Source organism: Netta rufina (assembly GCF_964035555.1).
Source record: "Netta rufina genome assembly, chromosome: 2".
In the NCBI taxonomy this organism is placed as follows: domain Eukaryota; kingdom Metazoa; phylum Chordata; class Aves; order Anseriformes; family Anatidae; genus Netta; species Netta rufina.
In genome coordinates this window covers 21040367-21061028 of record NC_140124.1, presented here as the reverse complement: position 1 = coordinate 21061028, position 20662 = coordinate 21040367, and the positions used below count along the sequence as shown (strand labels likewise).

Genomic DNA, 20662 nt, shown 5'->3' with positions numbered 1-20662 from the left:
CCTTACGCCACGTGTAGTAAAAGATGTATATGAACTCGGAATTTGCTTTGTAATAACTGGATGCTGAGGAAATAAAGACGTGCCTCTGTTTTTGTTGTCGGGGTTTTTTTCTGCCTTTTTTTTTTTTTTTTTTTTCATCTGAAAAAGAAGAGCTTGATTTACTCAGAGAAAGTAAGTTTCATCCGTCTTCAAGATAATTTAAAAGGACAGCTTTGGAGATGGAGGGTGACTGCTTTTCTACCTGTTTCCTTGCACCTGGGGCTGAAAAGTGAGGAGAGATGGACAGTGTCTCAGAGGAGACAGGAGTGACCGAAGCTTGGTGAAACCATACACTGATTGTTGCCTGCTGTCCTCTTCATGCAGTGCTGTGGGCTGGTGCACCGACGGCGAGTACGGGTTTCCTATGTAAGTTTTTATTTGTATTGGAATGATGCTAACCTGTATGTTCAACTCCTAATATATTAGATGGTGTGGTATGTCTCAGTCAGGTATTTTAATGTATATCTGAGTGACCAGTTGGTGCACTAAACATCTGTGAAATAAGTGTTTACAGCACAGAGACACAAGAATTATTTTCACAGGTATGAGTGTTATCTATTTTTTCAGAACTTGTTCGTACCAAGAATTAATTTTATTTCAAAATAACCTGAAGTGTTAACAGACTGCAAGTCTGACCCTTCTGACTTTTTGTTTGTTTGTTTAACTGTGTATTTTTTTCTTTGTAATAGCCTGTGTAAGTGGAGTCATTAGAATAGGTCATCTGTGTTTACCCATATATGATAACTGAAAATCAATGTAAGTTATAAAGAATGATAGGCTGGCACACACACACACACACAAAATGTACAAAAGACCATGAGTAACATAAAAATCCTGTTGTGAGGTAGTTCTTTTGAAAAAGAGCAGTAGCACAGTGGCAGAGGTATGGCCTGATGCTTTGCATGGTTTGTTTGCTTTCCAGAACAGGGTATTTCAATACTCTGGTGTGATAAGACTGCTCTGTATTGCAAAATGGCTGTCTCTAATAAATTCCACAAGGAAGGCTAGCGCCAAAGCTTAAGTATTAGTAATGAAAAAGATTGGCTATTAGCTGAAATATGTCTGAACTATACTCAGCTGACATGATAATCTCCTAATTCATTTATGTTTTAACATTCCTTTTCTATTCTGCTATTCAGTTGTCAGATAGATGTGATAAGAAGCAGGAGGTTCAAACGATGTGGCTAAGCTGCAAATTGAAATTGCTGAGTATTTGCAACAAGCAGCTTGTAGCATGTTGCACAAGAGCAAATGTATCAGGAGAAATAGTTCTGCTGTCAGGAGAAATACCCAGTGTGTTTCTCTGTCATATAGAAAGCTCTTATACAGAATGTTTAAAATAACCACAGAACAAGCAGGGTCATAAATAGGTGTGATCTAAATCAAGATTTGCATAGGGGATTGATGGAGAGAGTAAAATTACTGGAAACACTTTGCTCCTGTGGATCATATTTCAGAGACGTAAACAATTGGAAAGGTGAATGTGGCCATAGTAGTTTTGCATGGCTAACTTGACTTTGGATATATTTTTTTCTTTCAGATGCAACAGATGATACTGTTCTGTAAAAAAAAAAAAAAAAAAAAAAAAGTCAGGCAGAAGAATGGAGATTAAAATAAAATTTTTGGCCAATAGTAGAACATAAACAGCACAATATTTTGCATGAAATATGCACAATCCGATGTGTAGTTCATTTTAACAATCAATCAATATAAAATCAAAAGTTGGATGTTTGTTATACAGCTATTTATTTGATGTATAGCTAGTCCCGCTGTTAAGCAGAAATTGAAATATGAATAAATTAAAAGCACTTATTTGTTAGTTCTCAGGCCAGTGGAGGTTGGACCATGTGAAAATAATGACATCTTGAGATGCATCACCCATCCTTTCATTTTTACTTATTACTTTTATTTAGCAGTAACACCAACCATTGTGAATAACATTATCTGGACAGAATAAAATATTTACCTGTTTGTAAAGTATGTTTCACAATCTGAAAGCGTCAGAATGCTCATTTGTAAACCACAATGACATCTACTCATGTTTAGTCTCATACTAAACACATTAAAGTCCATGAACTCAAAACATCGCTTTTTGAGTGTTTGTGGGTAATGGGGAGAAACATGCTTGGTGATTGTCTTATAAAATACTTAGGTTTCTACCTTACTTGTTATAGCTGTTGTATAACAATTACTGCGCATATGCTGCTAGGCCTTGGGGGTATTCTGAGTATCTTTAGCACCATTTATTGCTAACTGTATACAGAAATGGTACTTCGTCTTGGTTAGGATAAGTGAAATAGAATTTGCCCTTGATCTTTTTGGTCTTTACATGAAAGATGACCGTGTTCTCAAATGACTTAATTACAATGGAGATTATCTCTGTTTTTTTGAATCCTTGATTATCCAAACCCGTTATTATTGAATTTTTTGGTGGTCCCCATGGCATTGGGCTAATTGAGGTTATATTGTAAGATTCTTTTGGGATGAAAGCACTGAAATTAAAGTGAGCTAAGATATGACCCTTTTTATTAATGTCTGGTTCACTGGGGAAAAACACCAGACTTGTATTCTGGGTTATTAGTTTACAGTTCTTAAGTTGGCTATGGTTGGAGTGGTGAATGATCCAGCTTAGAAGATTTTGGTTTATTTTAGAGGGTGGTTAGGCATTCTTTAGGCATTCAGAAATGTAGGATCAAGTCTAACTATTGTTTTATGACTAATTCAGCTCTTGCTGGTCCAGACCCTATAAAGTTGGGCAGATTTTGGGCATAATCAATCCCTTTGATTGGCTTTTGATTGGCTTTTCAGAAATGGACAGATCACTGCAATTAGTTATGTTGTTTGCATTGTTTGGAGGAGCAGCATTATGGTAGGAGGAGATGGTTATATTCTTACATGGCTCCTTTCTGTGGTCTCCGTGTTAGACTAATGCGCAAGGAGATTAGTCCTGCACCTATGTGCAAAGATAAAATTGAAGGCCTGAGTAGAATGTATCCATCCTCAACTTCTGTTCACTCAACACCACCAAAACATGATGTGCGGACAACACAACATTGACAAGATTAAATCAGTGTTAGGTGTCCTGGGGCTTTCCTGCTCTTTCTTCTGCTTAGCTCCATGTACAACCTGCATCCACATGTTTACAGTCTTTCTGTTCCTGTTTTGACAATTTCTCACTGTGGGTCAATAATCAGAGCATGGGGGAAGCTGTCATCCATTTAATACTCTGTGGCATAATCTGCAGCTCCTAAAGGTAGGGTGTATCATGTGGACATTATAGCTGTGTGTAAACACTCAATTCAAGAAATAAAAACTCTTATACTGAACATTTTCATGGTGAAATATGGAGATAATTCTGAATAACATCTTAACATTATGCCTTTAGTTGTGTCTTTGAGGTGGGACAATGACATTTATGTTGGATATTGGGAGAAATTTCTTTACTGAAAGAATTGTGCAGCTGTAGTTGAAAGAGTTGTGCAGTTGTGCATTTGGAATAGGCTACTCAGGGAAGTGGTTGAGTCACCAGCCCTGGAGGTCTCCAAGAAATGTGTAAATTTTGAACTAAGTAGCATGGTTTAGCACTGAGCTTCAGTACTAGGTTAAAGGCTGGACTAGATGATCTTAGAGATCTTTTCCTGCCTGAATGATTACAGAATCACAGAATTTCTAGGTTGGAAGAGACCTCAAGATCATCGAGTCCAACCTCTGACCTAACACTAACAGTCCCCACTAAACCATATCCCTAAGCTCTACTATGAATCTAAATGGGATCCATTTTAGGTAGTATGGAGGAGCAGTTGCGTGGAACTTTTCCAGCAGACAATCTCATCTCCTTCAGGAGCATGGAGTCTAAAACATTAGTACTAATTATATGTTGCCCAAAAATGTTTTCACAACTCTCACTGCCAGCATGTTGGTGAGCATCTAACTGCACTGAAACCTAAAGACTAGCTAGTATATTCTACCTTTCAAACTTTAGTCCAGTCTGCCCATCTGTTGCTCCAGCCTTCAGGAGAAGTTGCAATCTGGTGGAAGTTACTTAAAAATTCTGAGCTGTCTTCAGCACTCAGCTGTTCTCCTAGAAAGGCACCATGAAGGCTGTTCAAATGCAGAGTCCAAGATGTTTCCTGGACATTTCTGGATAGACCTACTAGTTGTCAACCAATTTGCCTTTCTGTACATACTCCATCCTTTTTCTGCTGTGAGAGTGGTCTTATTTCCAGTGGTACAACATTCCTGTCCTACAGAAAAAGAAATGCTTATCAGGCAACAAGGTAGTAGTTGAGTATAAACTGGCATGTGAAAACACTGATAGGTATAGGAGAAGGGTCTGCATACTTTCTTGAAAAGTTCTTCAAAATGGTGAACTTGGAAGTGATGCAATGCATAGGTGGAAGCAACCTACTGGATCATATAAGACTGGCAAATCCAAATGCACAGAACACATTACTATGCTACAAAGCATACCTGGGCTGCCTGGATTCTCAGAGGGCATTTGATGCCTCTCTTAGAACTGTACAACAATTAGGGGATTGTAGCCAGGGACGACCAACATGTTTTTCTGGATAGACAAGCCACAGGCTGGACTCCAGTTGTATTTTTAATAACAGCTTAAAATCCTCTGTTTTCTATTCTTCCCAATGTTATATTTAATACTTATTCAGTAATAGTTTGAAAAGTAGTAGTTTGAAAACTCATCTTGTTCACTTTTTTTTTTTATTATTTTTTTATTTTTTTTAGAATTATAAAATGAGATTTTTGCTTAGCTGAAAGGACCATTCAGAATAAGTTTGAGTAAATGTTTTAAAGATTTTTCTCAGATACAGAACTAATTTGATAAAGGATGGAGATGATGTCTGGAAGGCAAATACTCATTATTATGACTAAAATCCTTTCCAAAAAACCGTTACAACTTGATATTAAACCAACCAACCAAAACTAAACAACCTTAAAAAATGCATTCCAAAACAATAGAAACTTTATTGAAAGATTGGAAGTGAAATTTATGATATGGCTTGCACTGTGTGTTTTAGTTTAATGTAATTAAGGAGCTTAGTACTGTTGTGTTTTAAGATGCTTCTTTTCTAATGGTGGGGACTGTAATTGGAGAGCATTCTGCCTGCAGCAGCAAGCAGGATACAGACAGCAGGCTTTTTGTGCCTGTGTCTGGAGGATATGTTAGACTTCCTGAGGGAATGTTCTCTTTTGGTTTTGTTAGGTTTTGACCAGTGTTTTTTGTCTGTTCCCTTGATACTGTAATCTTATCCATCTATCACTTAATCACGTTTCTCAACAGACCACTCTGTATCATAGCAGATTCTGTCCTTCTCCTTCTTCCTTTTGTTCACTGCCTCTATATCTCTTCTTCACTGCTGATTTATAGTGTGTTTTTTTTTTTTCCACATTTAACTACTTTTTTTTTTTTTTCTTTTTACCACCACACACTCTCTGTGATTTTGACAAGCAGAAACCTTGCTTCACGTTTGCAAAATTTTCTGTTGACTTTAGTCAGAGTCTTGTATTTTCTCTTCATGGGACTGCACCTGCCAGGGCTAATCTGTGACCCTTTCTGCTCTCATACCATCCACCTTAGCCTTCCATCTATCCCACTCTTCTCTGTTGCTCTTGTAGTGGAAACCACATCTATTCTCAAGCAGAAGTTGCAGGCTATGGCAGTTATTATTATGAAGATTTTCCTCCATGTTTCTTTACTATGTGTATTATAGAAAGAAAACCAAACTGTTGGGAAGGAGGAAAGGAAGAACAGAGAAATTGTGGTTTTCGGATAGATAATGAGACTGAAGTGACATCTTTTATCATTACCATGGAATATCTACACCTTAAAGGAGTTGGCTGGACTAGCAAAAATAGCTTTAGCTTTTTATGTGATTGGATTATATTTGGTTCTGTGTGGGTCTGACTGACATAAAACTGTCTAGGAGCAATTTATAATCTCTGGATTCAAGGGAAAGTGTGCATTTTAAATATCTATTGGAAGTTCTTTAGCTTTATTTTTTTCTGCAGCCTACTTTTATAATATTTTACTTTGGTAATATGGGAAGAAAACAGTAAATGAATAAATTGGAGTAAACTAGTGTGGAAATATTTAAAGGGAAAATGATGTGAATCAAGACTCTGTGCCAGTCATTGTATACTAGCCAGAACAAGGACAAATGTTGCACTGTCCAAATTAAATGGAAATAAGTGTCCTTCATAAGTGTGAACCCCAACCCTCCCACCTCCATTTACATAAAGATGTCTGCAAGACTATTATGGTTATGTTGTGGATTATTACTGAAGCTAAACTGTTTTTGTTGTAGCTCCAGTTCTTTCAAGTGAAATTTCACACACCTTTTCTAATTAGCTTTTTGTTGTTATTATTTTTTAATCTATTTTATATAGTAGGTGGTCCTAATTTCTTATTTTTGACTCCTGTGGCTGCATTTAAATGACTGTTCCATTTTTCCAGCTTAGAGTTGAACAAAATAAGAATACATTTTCCTGTGCCCCTTCTTTAAATTCTTCTTTCTGCATTCCCAAGGTACGACCTTTGAATTTAATTTACTAGTGAAATGAGCTTCTTTTGAAAAACTTCTTACATTTACAAGTATTAAATGGAACATTTATAGCTCATTATGCATTCTGAAGTAAAATTATATAACAATATAGCTGATAGATAAAATATTGTGACAATAAGGGCCTGCTCTCTTTCATTCTGCATGTAACATAACTGTGCTTGAATAATAGATTAAAAATGTTTAAAATGTCAAGTCATCAGCAATATCATAGTTTTAAATACACTGAAATAGAGAACTCCTCTTTACTTATGTTCCTCTATCCTCATCTGTTAAAGATTAATTCATATTTCTACTAGTAATACTATAACTTACTGCTAAACTGGATCATCCCTCCACTAATTTGGAAATATAAAAGTAATGACATTGTTTGCATTGCTCCCGGCAATCTGTGTTACATTCTTGACAATAATTTACCAATTTGCAGCTATAAGTCGTACACTTATAGTATAGTATAGTATTGTGTGCTCTACTGCTAGTGTCTTAGAGATAACAAGTGGGAATCAGGATATGTAACCCCTGTCTCTAGACCTGTCAGTGATTCATCCCGTGACTGGGGACAAACCAGGTAAAAAGAGGCCCGAGGTGCGTGCTTTCCATAAAGCTGTGATTCTTTGACGGAAGGAGAATCCTGCTACTTAAGTATATGTGTAGAAGTACACTGTTGTATACAAAACCTGAATAAATTAGTATTAAAAATGGACACAAGTATTTTAAGAGATTGTTACAAGTAAGATGTTTCTTACTTGTCATCCTTCACCCTTTTCATCCTTCCTAGCTGCACAATACCTCTTTACAGCTCAAAATCTGTTTACCCTCTGCCTTTTCCCCCACACTCTACACAGTGGGTTTTGGTAAAAATACTTACTTGGGAAAAATATTTTTCACCTTTCTTCTTAGCCATTAATTGCTTTTTACTTATTTATTTATACTCTCCTGCTTTTGCCCTGCTTCTATTGGCTATGATTTTTTATTTATTTATTTATTTATTTATTTATTTATTTTTATCTTTTATCTATTTTCTCATTCTCTTGTTCCCTGCTTCCTGATTTCAGTTGTGGAGGAAAAACATAAGTATTCTTGTCAATTTTAATACTTTTTTTTTTTGATAAGTTGGCATTCCATAACAATTTTATGAGGCTGTGAAGTAATGATAAATCACCTGTCTGTCTTATAATGCTTATTGAGACTCCTGACTTCTCTGAGGACAGATGCCATCTTTAATGTCTTTGCTGATATCTTTATATCAAACCAGAATAGCAAAGTGAATAAATTACTAAAGGGAAATGAGAGAAAAATAAATAAATAATACTTTTAGATTTGAATCGTAAAATAGATTTGGTAAAGTGTTGAACACAGCAAGGCTGCTTCTACGAGTAGAAACTTATCTGCAAAAGTCTTGAAATGGTTCTGATACGATCAAATATCCCCTTTCAGCAGGGATGTTGAAAGAAAAGGTACCTGTTGGCTAGTGAATGAGAGAAGAAATGCAGAGTCAGGGTACGCATACCTAGGCTGGAACGGGCAGATTAAGATGACTGGAAAGAGATCAGTTCTTTCTTCTTCATAAGAGCTGAAAGAACATTTTGTTTAATTAACGGCTTAACACTGAACTTTTATGTATAGTAAAAAAAGAAACTTTCTACTTTTGTGGAATCTTTTAAATGTTTGATAGTGAAGGCAAGAAGAAACGAAATTAGGGCTGAGAGTTTTGATTTGCATTTATTTGAACTGTTCATAGGACTATGACATGAGGCTCTTTATCCCAGTTGTGCTGTGTTAATAGTTTTTGCCTATTCTTTATTTAAAACCTAGTAGTCATCAGAGACTAGTAGTTTTTACACGCTCTTCCTCTAGATGGAACCACACTGCTGCTTCACTTGGCTGAAATACTGTAATAGCTGAAGAAAATGCTGCAACATGTTCTTACAATTGTGCATCTATGTTGAAGTGCACATGCCTGGCTAGGAGCATACAGTGTGGCATTAGAGGCATGATGCAAAAGAAGGAATACTCTTGGGTTTTGCATTGTTTCTGGAAATAACTAATTTGAAGGTAGTATTTGCAAATTTTGATCTATTATAGAGTAGTGAACATGATTATCTTTATGGGAATATTGCCCTCCTTATTCTGCATCTGGCAAAATGCAGTCAGATTCTTCATACTGTCCCTGGTTTCTGTAAACTCTATTTCAGAGTTTATAACCAGACTGTTAGCAATAACATTCACCATCCTCACATTTTATAACCTTTTCTGCTTATGGGCTTCTGCACAGAACCAGGTCTACTATACCAGGCATTGCTTCATTTGAACATCTTGCTTCTTTTATTGTTTCTCTATTTCCTTTTTTTTTTTTTTTTTTTACCAATAACTGTTCTTGTTAATATAGCTTTCATTTTCTTTACTAATGTTTTTTTCCCATATTTGTGATTATGTGTTTTTTCAGTAAATTGCATATGTTTGTTTTCATCTGACTTTGAAATAGTGAAGGATGTTCAACTCATATCTTCCTAGTTGTAAATGTGAGCTAAATGTATTACATAGTATGCTTTCCATGTGTTTTTATTGAATTAATTTGGCGGCACAAGATTTTACTGAAACTGGATCTTTTACTATTTCTAAGAAAAGCATTTTTGAACAAGAAGTAGCCCATTGCGGGCCATTTAAAAGATTCAGAAAATAAACTAGTTTGGTTAGTTATCTGCCTAATCAGAATTAAAAGTAGTAAAAGATTACCCAAAAGAGAAGAAGAGAAAAAAGGTCTACTAGAGTTAATCTCATGTTTTCAGTCCTGTTCTCCTGGAACATTGAAGATATTCCAAAATAGTGTGGCCCCACATAAAACCAGCACCAGTAAATAAATATAAGAAGGTGGTTCTTGGGCCCCAGCAGTTAAAGAAAGAAAGGCTTAGTCATATGATTGCTTTAGGACAGTATAAATTGATTGATGTTACCCTATTTGTTTTGTGAGCCAAAAGAAATGAGGCAATGGATTATCATCCATTTCATTGAATGTCTATTACCACATAATAATATTGAAATAACAAGTGATTAAATGTTGTTACAGGCTATAGATTTGTAGAAAATAAAATACTACTTAGCAGTGATATGACTACTATTCATGTATCTTTACTTTTCCAAATTTTGGTAAAAAAAAAATATATATATATACCTAAGGAATGCCAATATTCATATATCATTATATTACAAAAACTCATCCAAAAATGTTCAAACGTGGGGCTAGAAGTGAGTGTAGTCTAGACTCTGTTTGTGTGAAATAATAAAACTCTTCAAATGAAGACAATTAGAGAAAGGATAAAAGAAACATTTGGAAAGGATGCCAAACAAGAATTCAGGAGACACTGAGAAGGAATGTCATGTACAGAAAAACTAAATGAAGAGAGGTCACATATGTGGAACCTTCTGGTATGAAAGAAATTGTTACTATTTTTATGAGTTCATTTCATTTAAGATATATGTATTAAATATTAACAAAAAGTACAATTCAAGTAATGTGAACTACTGATTTTTTTTTTTTTTTACACTTTTTAGTTAAATGATATTGTCTAAAAACTGCTGGTGGTCATTAAGTGTTGCCATGTTTGATATACTGAGCCAGCTGTATGCCATGATTCATTAATCCCATCTATATGCATTTCATTAATCAGTTTAAAAAGTAATGCAATATTTGTCTATTTTTACTAATAGTTGACCTATACATATGATAATGTATTTGTGTGGATTATGTATAAACTGAAATACAAACCTTAGGAGAAGACACAAATTCATCAAATGGCAGGAGAAGGAAATAAATGTTTCCCTGAGTGAGGTAAAGAAATGCTCATTAAACCAGGCAACTACATGAGATAATATCTCTGAGAAGGAGATATTTACATCTCAGAGGAAATGAAACAGCATTTATTTTAATAAGAAGAATGACCATGCAGTTCTGTAAATCAAGAGGCAATAAATTCTCAATGACAAAGATGGAAGGGGGTTTCAATGATTGGAGTGGTTATGGAAGCTAAGTGCTTCACCAAAAAGAGGTGCTCAGTGAGGGCTGTGGCCTGAGGGCTAAGAGATGCAGAAAGAGGAAGAGTGGAGTAGAAACACAGGAAAGTCTGTGGAAAGTTTGCTGGAGAAAAAATGTCTTCATAAATGTTTTTAACTGTTGTTTGCTTCCAAAGTTGTAAGGAAGAATTTTTCTATTTGTTTTTACCTTAACCTGGCTTGTATTAGCTGTTGGAAAGTGCCTGAGTCAAAGCATGGGCAAACTCAAGCCTATCGTGAGTCAAACATCCCAATGTATTTACCACATATTTTGAAATATATTCTCTTTGTCCAAAATATCCAGATTGTGCAAGAATAATAAAAGTGTGACCTAGAAAAGCTTCCGGACAGTAAGTGTGTCCCAGAATCAAGTGGGTCTGCAAGTCCAAGGTGCTGGTAGGAACCAACACAGCAAAGTATGAACAGATCTTCATGATCTTCAATGACTTTGACACAAACCATTTCAGAACTGTTTTGCATTTTATGATCTATGGTGATACGCTTGCCATTGCTGAGCTCCTGCCAGCCCTGGGCACAGGAGTTACTGTGACCCTTCCTCCAGGCATTTGCAAATGTGTTGTTCAGGCCAAACATTCTCTCCTTATTTTATACTTGGTTTTGAAACTGCTTTGCATTCAAAGAGATATGGCATCACCTAATAGTTTTTTTTTTTATGCTAGTACTTACAGTTAAGGGGTTGACCTCAATCATACCATCATTTTTAAGGTGGATGGAGTGATCCTTGTAAATTTAAAAGAACCCTAGAGCCCCATATATTGAAATGTATTTGAAACACGAAATGCAATATCTTTTTCTTAAAAGAGAATAATTAAAAGTAGAACAGAGAAGATAGAAAACCTTTCCAGAAATAGTGATCTTAGTTGTCTAGGCTGAGGTCCCTGAAGTGTGTTCTGTTCTGTGAACTCTCTGCAGTCACTCATGGCCAAGCACTGACCAGATTCAAAGGAAATCTCTGCCTTCATATGCAAAGCTTTGTCACAGTAACAGTTCTTATTGTGAGACTCTATCACAGGAACACTGAACAAAAATGCTTTATGTACCCTTTGAGGAATGGCATAATTATAGGGGAAAAAAAAAAAAAACTTTGCTTTTCTAGGATTCCATAAAAGTACCAGAAGAATAGGGCAGATGTTTTGCATTAAGGAAGTCATATATATTGGGGGGGGGGGGGAGGGGGGAAGGGGGAAGGAACTTTCAGATGGAGAATATGGATGATTGGTGATACAGAAGAGGATTTTTTTCATTGACTATTACATCAAAAAAAAAAAAAATACTGTCCAAGAACAGTTAAACCAGCTGTAAATAAAATTTTTGTTAAACTGCCGAGGTCAGAGACCCAAAGCAGTTTACTAGTTTACTGATAAAGTGGTGGTCATGTGTTCTTTAGTCTGTGGTTTGCATTGAACTTATATACTTCCATGCTTCAAAGTTAAAAGCATGCTAAAAAAACAAAACAAATTAGACTACAAAATAAAACTTGAATTTGCAGTCATTTCTTTAGAAGTTGTATCTTTTTTTATGTGTGTACCTGGCAAGTTTCTGGGGTGCTCTCCCAGTCCAAAGTTGTGTGAATTGCAAATGGATTTGAAAGTAACTTTTATGTCACTTTCATGTCATGTAAAATGTGAATTTCTGGTCTAGAAGGTAAAAAGGTGTTTTATTTTATTTTTTATATAAATGATTACTTTCTTTATCCTTGATTCAATCTAGCAAATTAGATAAACATTAGAGAAATAATATAAGCAATTAATTTACTCATGTATAAACTCATACCACAATTTCAATAGATTATCTTTTTCAGTTCAATCTTCAGAGATTCTTAAGCATATTTCCTAAACTGAATATGTATAACATGCTGTTGTTATCATAGCATCACACTGTGTTATATAATTTGTCCAGTTGGTAGGATTGGCATGACACAGTGAACATTAGGACCTAGGAAAAACTGATTTGTAAGAAATTCCTTCTATCTGGAATGGAGAATTGTTTAGATTTCTTAATAAGAATTGGATAAGAAAGTAAAACATACGAGTTACTCACAGCTCAGGAGGATAAGATCTCTTGCTCAAGACAAGCAAGCAGATTAATTTAAGGCCTGTTTGAGGGAATATAATGGAGTATTGCTTGCCAAAGCTAGATAGACAACAAGCTGGAGAATATGTGCTTGGGACTGTTTTTAGTCCATTTTTAGCTTGTTCAAAGCTGGCATCTGTAACTGGCCAGCAGCAGGGATGTTGGTACACACCAAAAGGAGTACCTAGTAAGCTGTGGGTCTCTACTGTGCAAGGGAGACCCATCTCCAAATGTACATCATTCTCAAGTCTTGGAGATTGAATCAAATATCAGAGTTCATGCAATTTATTAAAATGAAGTTTCCCAGTGTTGCTGATGCTGCCATTGTGGTTTCACATTTCTGTGAAGGAGGATAGAGGAGATACTTTGGAAGAGGCCACCAGCCCCACAACTTCTGCCTACCTCTTGTTGCCCTACTTCCCAACGTTACCCATGTTGCAGGCAAAGGTCGGAGTATTCTCTTCTATAAGAAGAGGTGACCTGAAAAAAATGAGTTTGCTAGTGTTTGTGAAGGCTAAGTAGACTTCAAATGGAGGGGTCTTGCATGAGCTAGGGCATAGCCTAAATTTAAGATATATTGCAGTCCCAGTGTTATGTATTGTGCATATTGTTGGGTAGAAATGTTTGTGTTAAATTATGGAGTTTACAAGAATCTGTCCTGTTTTTTCTTTACCTTTCCATTTTCCAGAGGTGTTTGGTCCCACTTACTATCATTTCAGCTCAGGAGTATGCACTCTGTGATGCCATGCACAACTCAACAGTCCTGTTAGCAGGACATATAAATTGCTGAACATTGCTCTACCACATGCTAGTCCCAATTGCTTTCATCCATCAAACCCTGAGACACGCTCCTGAGCTAGCTCTGCTAGCAGAACATTTATTTCAGTGCATGAAGGATGATGCAATTTGTGGCCTTTTTCCAATACAATACTTCGGATTATATTGGATTGTGTTTGGCAGCCCAGAAGTATAATATATGTATGTAATATACAAATATTACCTGGACAAACTGAACTTTATTTAATTACCTTTATTTTTATTTATTTATTTTTTTCCTTTCCCTTCCCTCAGTTTTGCCTCTTCTCTTCAGAGCCTTTCTTGTTGACTTCAATTACAACTATGCTTTTAACCAGCACTAGGTGTTTTCCCTCAATCTTTTCAGGTCTGGCTGCTCCTACACTTCCTGTCTTCTCTGCCTGTAGATGCTTAAATACGAGAAGCAGAAATACAGACCCATCATATCATTTCATTTACAGCAAACACAAATAAGGATGAGTAAAGATGAGGTTAAAAAAGAAAAGATACAAGCCAGTATCATTCTTAACACACAGATGCCAAATGCTGTCATCTTTAAGAGCATGCTGTCATCTAAGAGCATGCTTTAGAGTGTTTTTGTTTTTAAATTCTTGCCTCATAGTATGTTGCTTGTCCTTAAGGAGAAATATAACATGGTTGAACAGATTCTAATTTATACAGGCTGATATACGCTGATAATTTCATTGATTTAAATACAACACTGTTTAAAATGAAATTCTTTTCTCAAAGACTTGCACAGTTCAAGTAGTGATTTTGAGTATCTCCAAGCTTTGTTGCCCGGTTTTAGCAATTTGGGTTTGAGTATTTTACAAAGTTGTGCAATAACAACAGAGAAGAAAATCCTACCAGTGGCAGAAAGGCTTGAATTCATCAATGCTATCTACTGGTATATATATACATATGTATCAGTATATATAATAAAAGTTAAAAGTTGAATAAATTCAGTATGTAGTCCTTTAAAACTTGGGGTGTGTTTAAAAGTTTCATAATCTTGGTTATTGCTGTAGTCTAGGTTATCTGGCTTTTCAGTCAGTGAAATTTCAATCAATACAAGACATGGCCAGAGGACATCAATATCAGCTGAGGGTGTATTTAATAGTGTTAGAAATAAAGCCAAAGTTAAAATACTTTCATGGCTTTGCTTATGTGTGTAGAATGTTCCTGTTGTTCTATTATATCTAAAATAAATGAAATTGGCTTATCTTCTATTTCTTATGTGTGTGCTCTAAAGTAAATGTTGGAGTAGTCGTAAGGCAAATAACAGAAAAATAAAAAGGAAAATATTCAAGGAATTATGCCAGTAAGTCATAGTAAAGGATATTGCCCTACTATTTAAATAAATGCAGTGAAAAGCATTTACTTAACATATATATAATTCATGTGAAATCCATACAAAAGATGCATACAAATATCTCTTCCCATACACATTGGCTCTGAAAACCCATAACTTGGAAGTTTACTAAACATCTGGAAGAGAGCAGAGTGGAGGCACGAAGCTGATCCATGCAGTCACAAGTCACTTGGTAGAGGGAGGAGATGATTACCGAGATATGGAGCTGGCAGGGACAGCAGGAGGAGGAAGAGGAGTGACCACTGTCTGAGCTGCACTATATTTCTGGCATCAGAAAGAAGACCATGTGCCTTGCCTTTTTTGAGGGCCTGCCCTATGTAAAGAATAACAAGTAGCATTTGGCAGCCCATGGCACAGGTTCCTATGTTATGCCTGTGAAAGCTTTACTGTAATGATTTTCTCTGAGTGTTGCAGTCCTGTATAATGTTCAACTAATTGCTTCAGAAACTTTGATGAGAAAATTAACAATACTTTTTTTTTTCAATGTTACGTTGTCATTTCTGTTTTATATCTGGAGAGCAGAGGTTAATTTCAGTGCCTGCTTAGTTTGAGGAGCCAAAGTGAAATGACTCTGGCAATGTGCTCCTGTTTCAGACAGCTCTGAACTGGGGACAGTTGCAGACAGCCTCCTGAAGTATCTTGCAATCAGAAGTATTCCATGCATTTATATGTTTTGTTTGTTTATTTTTTTTTCCTGCTTGTGATAGTGCTAGGAATTTTATTAAAACCTATAAATTAAAAAAAAAAAAAAAGGCAAAAAACACTGCATTAGGTGTTTGGATAAGGAAATCAGTTATTGGAAAACTGAAATACGTTAGAGCTGTATGAATATATACTGCAATACAGTATTTAAAGATCAAGAACTGCATTCTGATTTTCCAAACATACCAGCTACATACACAATAGGATGGCTGATACTTAAAAAAGAAAATGCAGTTCTCTTTATATGAGGCTACAGCCTCACTTTGTTGGTGGAGCAGAAGCTTAGTAAAGCGAGCATAAGACAAGAAGAGAGACGATGGTCTAATGATGAACACATGCAGAGTATGTCTATGTTTATTGTTCAGTGGAGTTCATCAGCTGAGGACCTCCTGTTTTCTGTAAAGAAATTCATGTCCTTTTCGAAAATAAAATAAAGATTCCACCACAGGTACCTACAACAGGGCTAATTTCTGGACTTTCCAGTCATGTCAACATGTGTCAACCTCTGTGTCCATTAATTCGTTATTTTTTCAAGCAGGAATTTGTAATGCACTCTGATGGCATTAAAATTAGCTGCTTTACATAAAGTTCAGTAAAGCCTTCTGTGTGAGGGAATAAATTTAGTTCATTTTACTTGAGCACATCTCGCAAGCCATCAGCAGCTGCGGCTCTAAAATTCTGTGAACTAGGTTAATATTAAGAAGGAAGAAACTCAAATGCCAGCTGTTTTCCAACTCGTTTGTATGGGATGAAGTTTATGTTTAATAGCAGAATATATAGGGTCATGTCTGATCAGTCGCTTAATCTCTTTTACTAGTGACAGGGTAGCTTTGTGTTAGGTACAAATGTGAAAAGCTATATTTATATCCTTTGACTTTCAGAATGGAATAAAGTCATCAATTTCTCTGTGAAATATTTTTTTCTTCTTTAATATGTCTAGACATGGTGCATTTGAAAGAGAACTGCTTCTAATAACTGCTTAACATCTCACTGGGAATCTTTCTTGTACTTTTAAGTGCTTCACTGTGGAAAATTGCCACGCTGCTGTAGGGATGTCTATCCAACCTTTTACTTCACCAGTCCAACTATTACAATTTGAACCTCTGGGTACTTATTGGAGGTAATGATCAAGTTTCATTTGAACCCAAATCATTCAAAAATTAAACATAGCTTTACAGACAGAATTCTTCCCAAGGAAGCTATTGCCCTTCTGCTGCAGGACCAGACCAAGAGCCTGGTCTGTAGAGTAACCACTGTGCTGAGGTCTGTGGATGTTGCAATGCACTTGGACGCTGCGAAAAGCCATGTTAGCTTTCTACTGTGTTAGTGGTGACTCACTTCACATTTTTAAATTGGCATCTAATTGAGTCTCTAACAGTTTGTTTCATTGGGGACATATGTATCATATTAAAATCACAGAAACTGTATAAATTCAACTGGGAAGTAGAAATTTATGCTTTTATGAGTACACAAATGTATGTTTATACTGTTTGCATCTGTGCAAGAATGCAGTACGTAGATGCATTCTATTAGCATTCTGAGAAGCCCAGAAGCTCTGAGCTTTTTAATTTATTTGCAGGTAATTTTGTTAGGTGGAACTGAGATTACCCTGGTGACATACTCAATTATGTAAGACGACCTTATTTATGTTAATGTTTCTTTTGGTTTATGTATACTGGTTTGTGCCATTCCTTCCTTTTTCCAGGCTCAAGTAGGACTTGTACTCTTCAGCGCCTGCTCTTTCCAGAACCTGGCTGCAGACAGATTTGTCTCAGCCTAGTCCTTTATCAGATATAGTTTGACTGTAGTGGGGATTCAGCAAGAATCACAAAACCACAGGTTCAAGCCTGCTTAAGGATGCTCCAGGTTGCTCTTGCTTACATCAACCTATTAGTTTCAATGAATTGGGATTACAGGGATTATAGAGAATAACTGGAAATAATAATGAAACAAGTGTTATGAGTTTAATGTATCTGTTCGATTCTCAACCAGTGGAAAGAAAATTAGTTTCTGAGGTTTTTTATCCTATGTTAAAAACTAACTTGCTGCAGAATGGCACTGAAAGTATCTCCTATGCATTTATTTTCTATAACTTTCATCTGTTTTATTCGTCCCAGTATTAACTCCTTTTGTTTGTTTTTTTGGCTTTTTTTTTTTTTTTAATTATTATTGTTATTACTTTAATGTTTCCTCTTTTTATGGTCAAAGTCACAATAAGGGGAAATAATAATTTGATATCAAAGTATATGGAAATTGTGTTGTGGTATTTGCCTGTTACATATGTATAAAGAAATGTTCATGCGTACAATAAATATCTTATGTAAGAGAAGATTTGTCACCATAACAAGAGAATGTTAACGGCAGTTTCCTACTGCTATTAAAACTGTATTATGAGATGAAACAATGCATTCATCTCACACAAGTAATTTATGTTTTACTAGAGCTCTATTCCAGTGATGTTAAGAGAGAATGAAGATGTGTAGCACACAGTTATTCATAAAATACATACTTTTTTGCTTTTGGTGAGGATCACATGATAGATTATAAATGTTTCAAAAGAAATGAATGGGTAAAAATACAACGGTCTTCACTGGTACTGAAACAGAATCCCATGAGCTTCAGCACAGGCCTCTAACAGACACAAAAGCACGGCCTAAAAAGCTTCCTATGATGAGGTGTCACCGATGAGTGAAAGGCAGCCACAACCAGTAAACCATGCTAAAGTGTTCAAGATTGGCTTGTACTTTTATTGTTTCCAGGCAATTTTACCTTGTAGGCTTCTACTCACGGCATTTTATGTTCGGAAAACTATCGCTTGCGCGTTGCCATCTGTGGATAATCTCTTCCTCTCTCTCTCTCTTTCTCTCTCTCTCTTTTTCTCTCTCTCTCTCTCTCTCACACTCTCTGGAGAGGCTTTTGTTTGGCCATCTTAATTACATTGATAGTCTAGAGAATTTTTCCAGAAGTTTTTTTTTTACTGTTTCTGCCTTTCAGTGTTAGTTTTTAAAGTTGATGGTTTCTTTCTCAAGATGAGTGATATATATCTTTTCTGGTTGAAAAGATAAAATATTATCAGCATGGAGTACTCCTGTGGTTAGGACTGAACAAGAAGTATATCCTCTGACTTGTTTCAGCCAGCTCTGAATATCATGTCAGATATTTGAATGATCCTTCTCCTTGTGATGCAACAGCTTGTCCAGACAGGGGAAAATCATCGCTGGAAAAGTGCATAAATCCTGAGCTTCTGTTTGTCATTGTGCATCTGTTAACTTTGTATATCATGACGGATTGGTTCATGGTCTGCTTGCAAATGATTCTGTGGTCAGCATTAATAGCAAAGGGGATGATATGTGATTCATTTAAGAATGAATACAAGAAGAATGATCCTTAAAAATGAATGCCAGAGTTGTTCTAAGACTGAGCAAAGTTATTCCATATGCCACATGAGAGAACAGTTAAAGATTTTGGATAGTCTGTATCCCAGAAGGGATGCATAGTTTATCAGAATATAGGTGTTCCTCTGCCTACACATGCATCTTCAAACTATTTTACCTAATTGGGTTATACAGTTATTAGCAACAGGTTATAAATGAGCTTCTGTTTTAACATTGATCTGTATAGGTTTCATTGAAACTTTCAAATGTATACATTTCATAAGTGGTCTACTTGTTCAAAGGATGATGTGGAATGTATTAGTGAAATTTAGGGCTACATTGTGTATTTTCCTGTTATTGCTGTGATTGACATGATCTGTCATGATGTAAGGCAGCCAACATATAGTACACCAATTTTCAAAACTTTTCTGTACCTCGTTATTTTTGATATACTTTTTTTTTGTTTTTCAAAATACAGTCAACATTCAATAGCTGCATTCTTTGCATATTATGTATATATATTTAAATTGAGTTACAGTTTCCTTAACTCCAGCAGAATTTCTGCTGGTTGGATTATACTTCAACATCTACAGGATAAAAATTATGTTCCTCTTAAAGAAAAAAACACAACCAAACAAACAAACCTACTGTTAAACTGCCCAATGATTCATACTGGGAAATTATGAATTATGTACTATATACTATATATACTGTGAAATTATGAATTATTATTATGCAATAATTCATACAGATAGGTGTGGTTCTGCCTCATGAACTTCTAGACTCTACCAGCTGCTGATTTCCTAAATAGCAGTCAAGGCCCTCTGATTCTCCTAGTTAAAGCTGCTGATGAGCTGGTGATGAGTACTGTTTCAGCTCCGTGAAATTGAACGGACTTATTGAAAGAGGAGGGATCCACTAAAAATCTGCATATCCCCCTTCATTCTAGCATATGTAAAACAGAGTGTACCAAACTTTTGCTAGTTATTTTCAGTATGGACAACAAATTTCTAGAAGACAATAATTGTTTTGAAATCAGATGATTATCTCAACTGGAAAATAAATGTTTGCTTTTCTGTCTGCCCCAGTCAGTGTAAGCAGTTTCTAAGGCTTCTTTTAACAACAACAACAAAAATGTTTATGCTGCTGTCTTTGAAAGGTGTTAATAATACATTAAGAATCCTCCACAATAAATGGACAATTCATAAACTAAATTTATGGAATCACGGACTCCTTGCATTTATACAAGTACATTAAATAATGAGTGTAAAGTGGCAGATGATGGCTGAGCATAATTTAGGTCTGTATCACATGTAGGTAATATTATTAAGCTAGGAAGTCCTAGAAAAATGGTATTCAGTAATGCATACTACACCTGTGTATCACATTCATGGTGTCCTTCAGCTGAACTTAAACGATTTTTTTTTTTTTTAATTTATTTCATTGTCTCAGCCTCTTGTTCTGTTTGACCAATCTCCTTTTATATGTTAAGTTTTGTTTTCTTCTTTTCAAGATTCCCTACCACAGATAGGAGGCACAATTAGAGGTGGCACTATAATTTTTGTAATACGTACTACCTTTGTACTTGGTAGCCTGAGTTTGTATTTAAATAACTAACTGAATATTCATATTTAAGTATAGTAAGGTCACTGTCTCAT

At 35.6% G+C, this 20662-nt stretch overlaps 1 protein-coding gene across 5 annotated transcripts in view; it reads left to right on the top strand.

The window, feature by feature from the left end:
- CACNB2 (calcium voltage-gated channel auxiliary subunit beta 2) overlaps positions 1-20662 on the top strand; it is a gene marked incomplete at both ends in the record, with an annotated part of 240035 nt that overhangs the window by 69429 nt on the left and 149944 nt on the right. For 2 of the 5 annotated variants that reach the window (XM_084281293.1, XM_084281291.1), the window contains one exon: positions 358-405. The exons of the other annotated variants lie outside the window; for them this stretch is intronic. In XM_084281293.1, coding sequence (XP_084137419.1) covers positions 358-405 — 48 coding nt within the window. Of the gene's footprint in view, positions 1-357; positions 406-20662 lie in introns of those variants that run through there. 5 annotated transcript variants of the gene reach the window in all.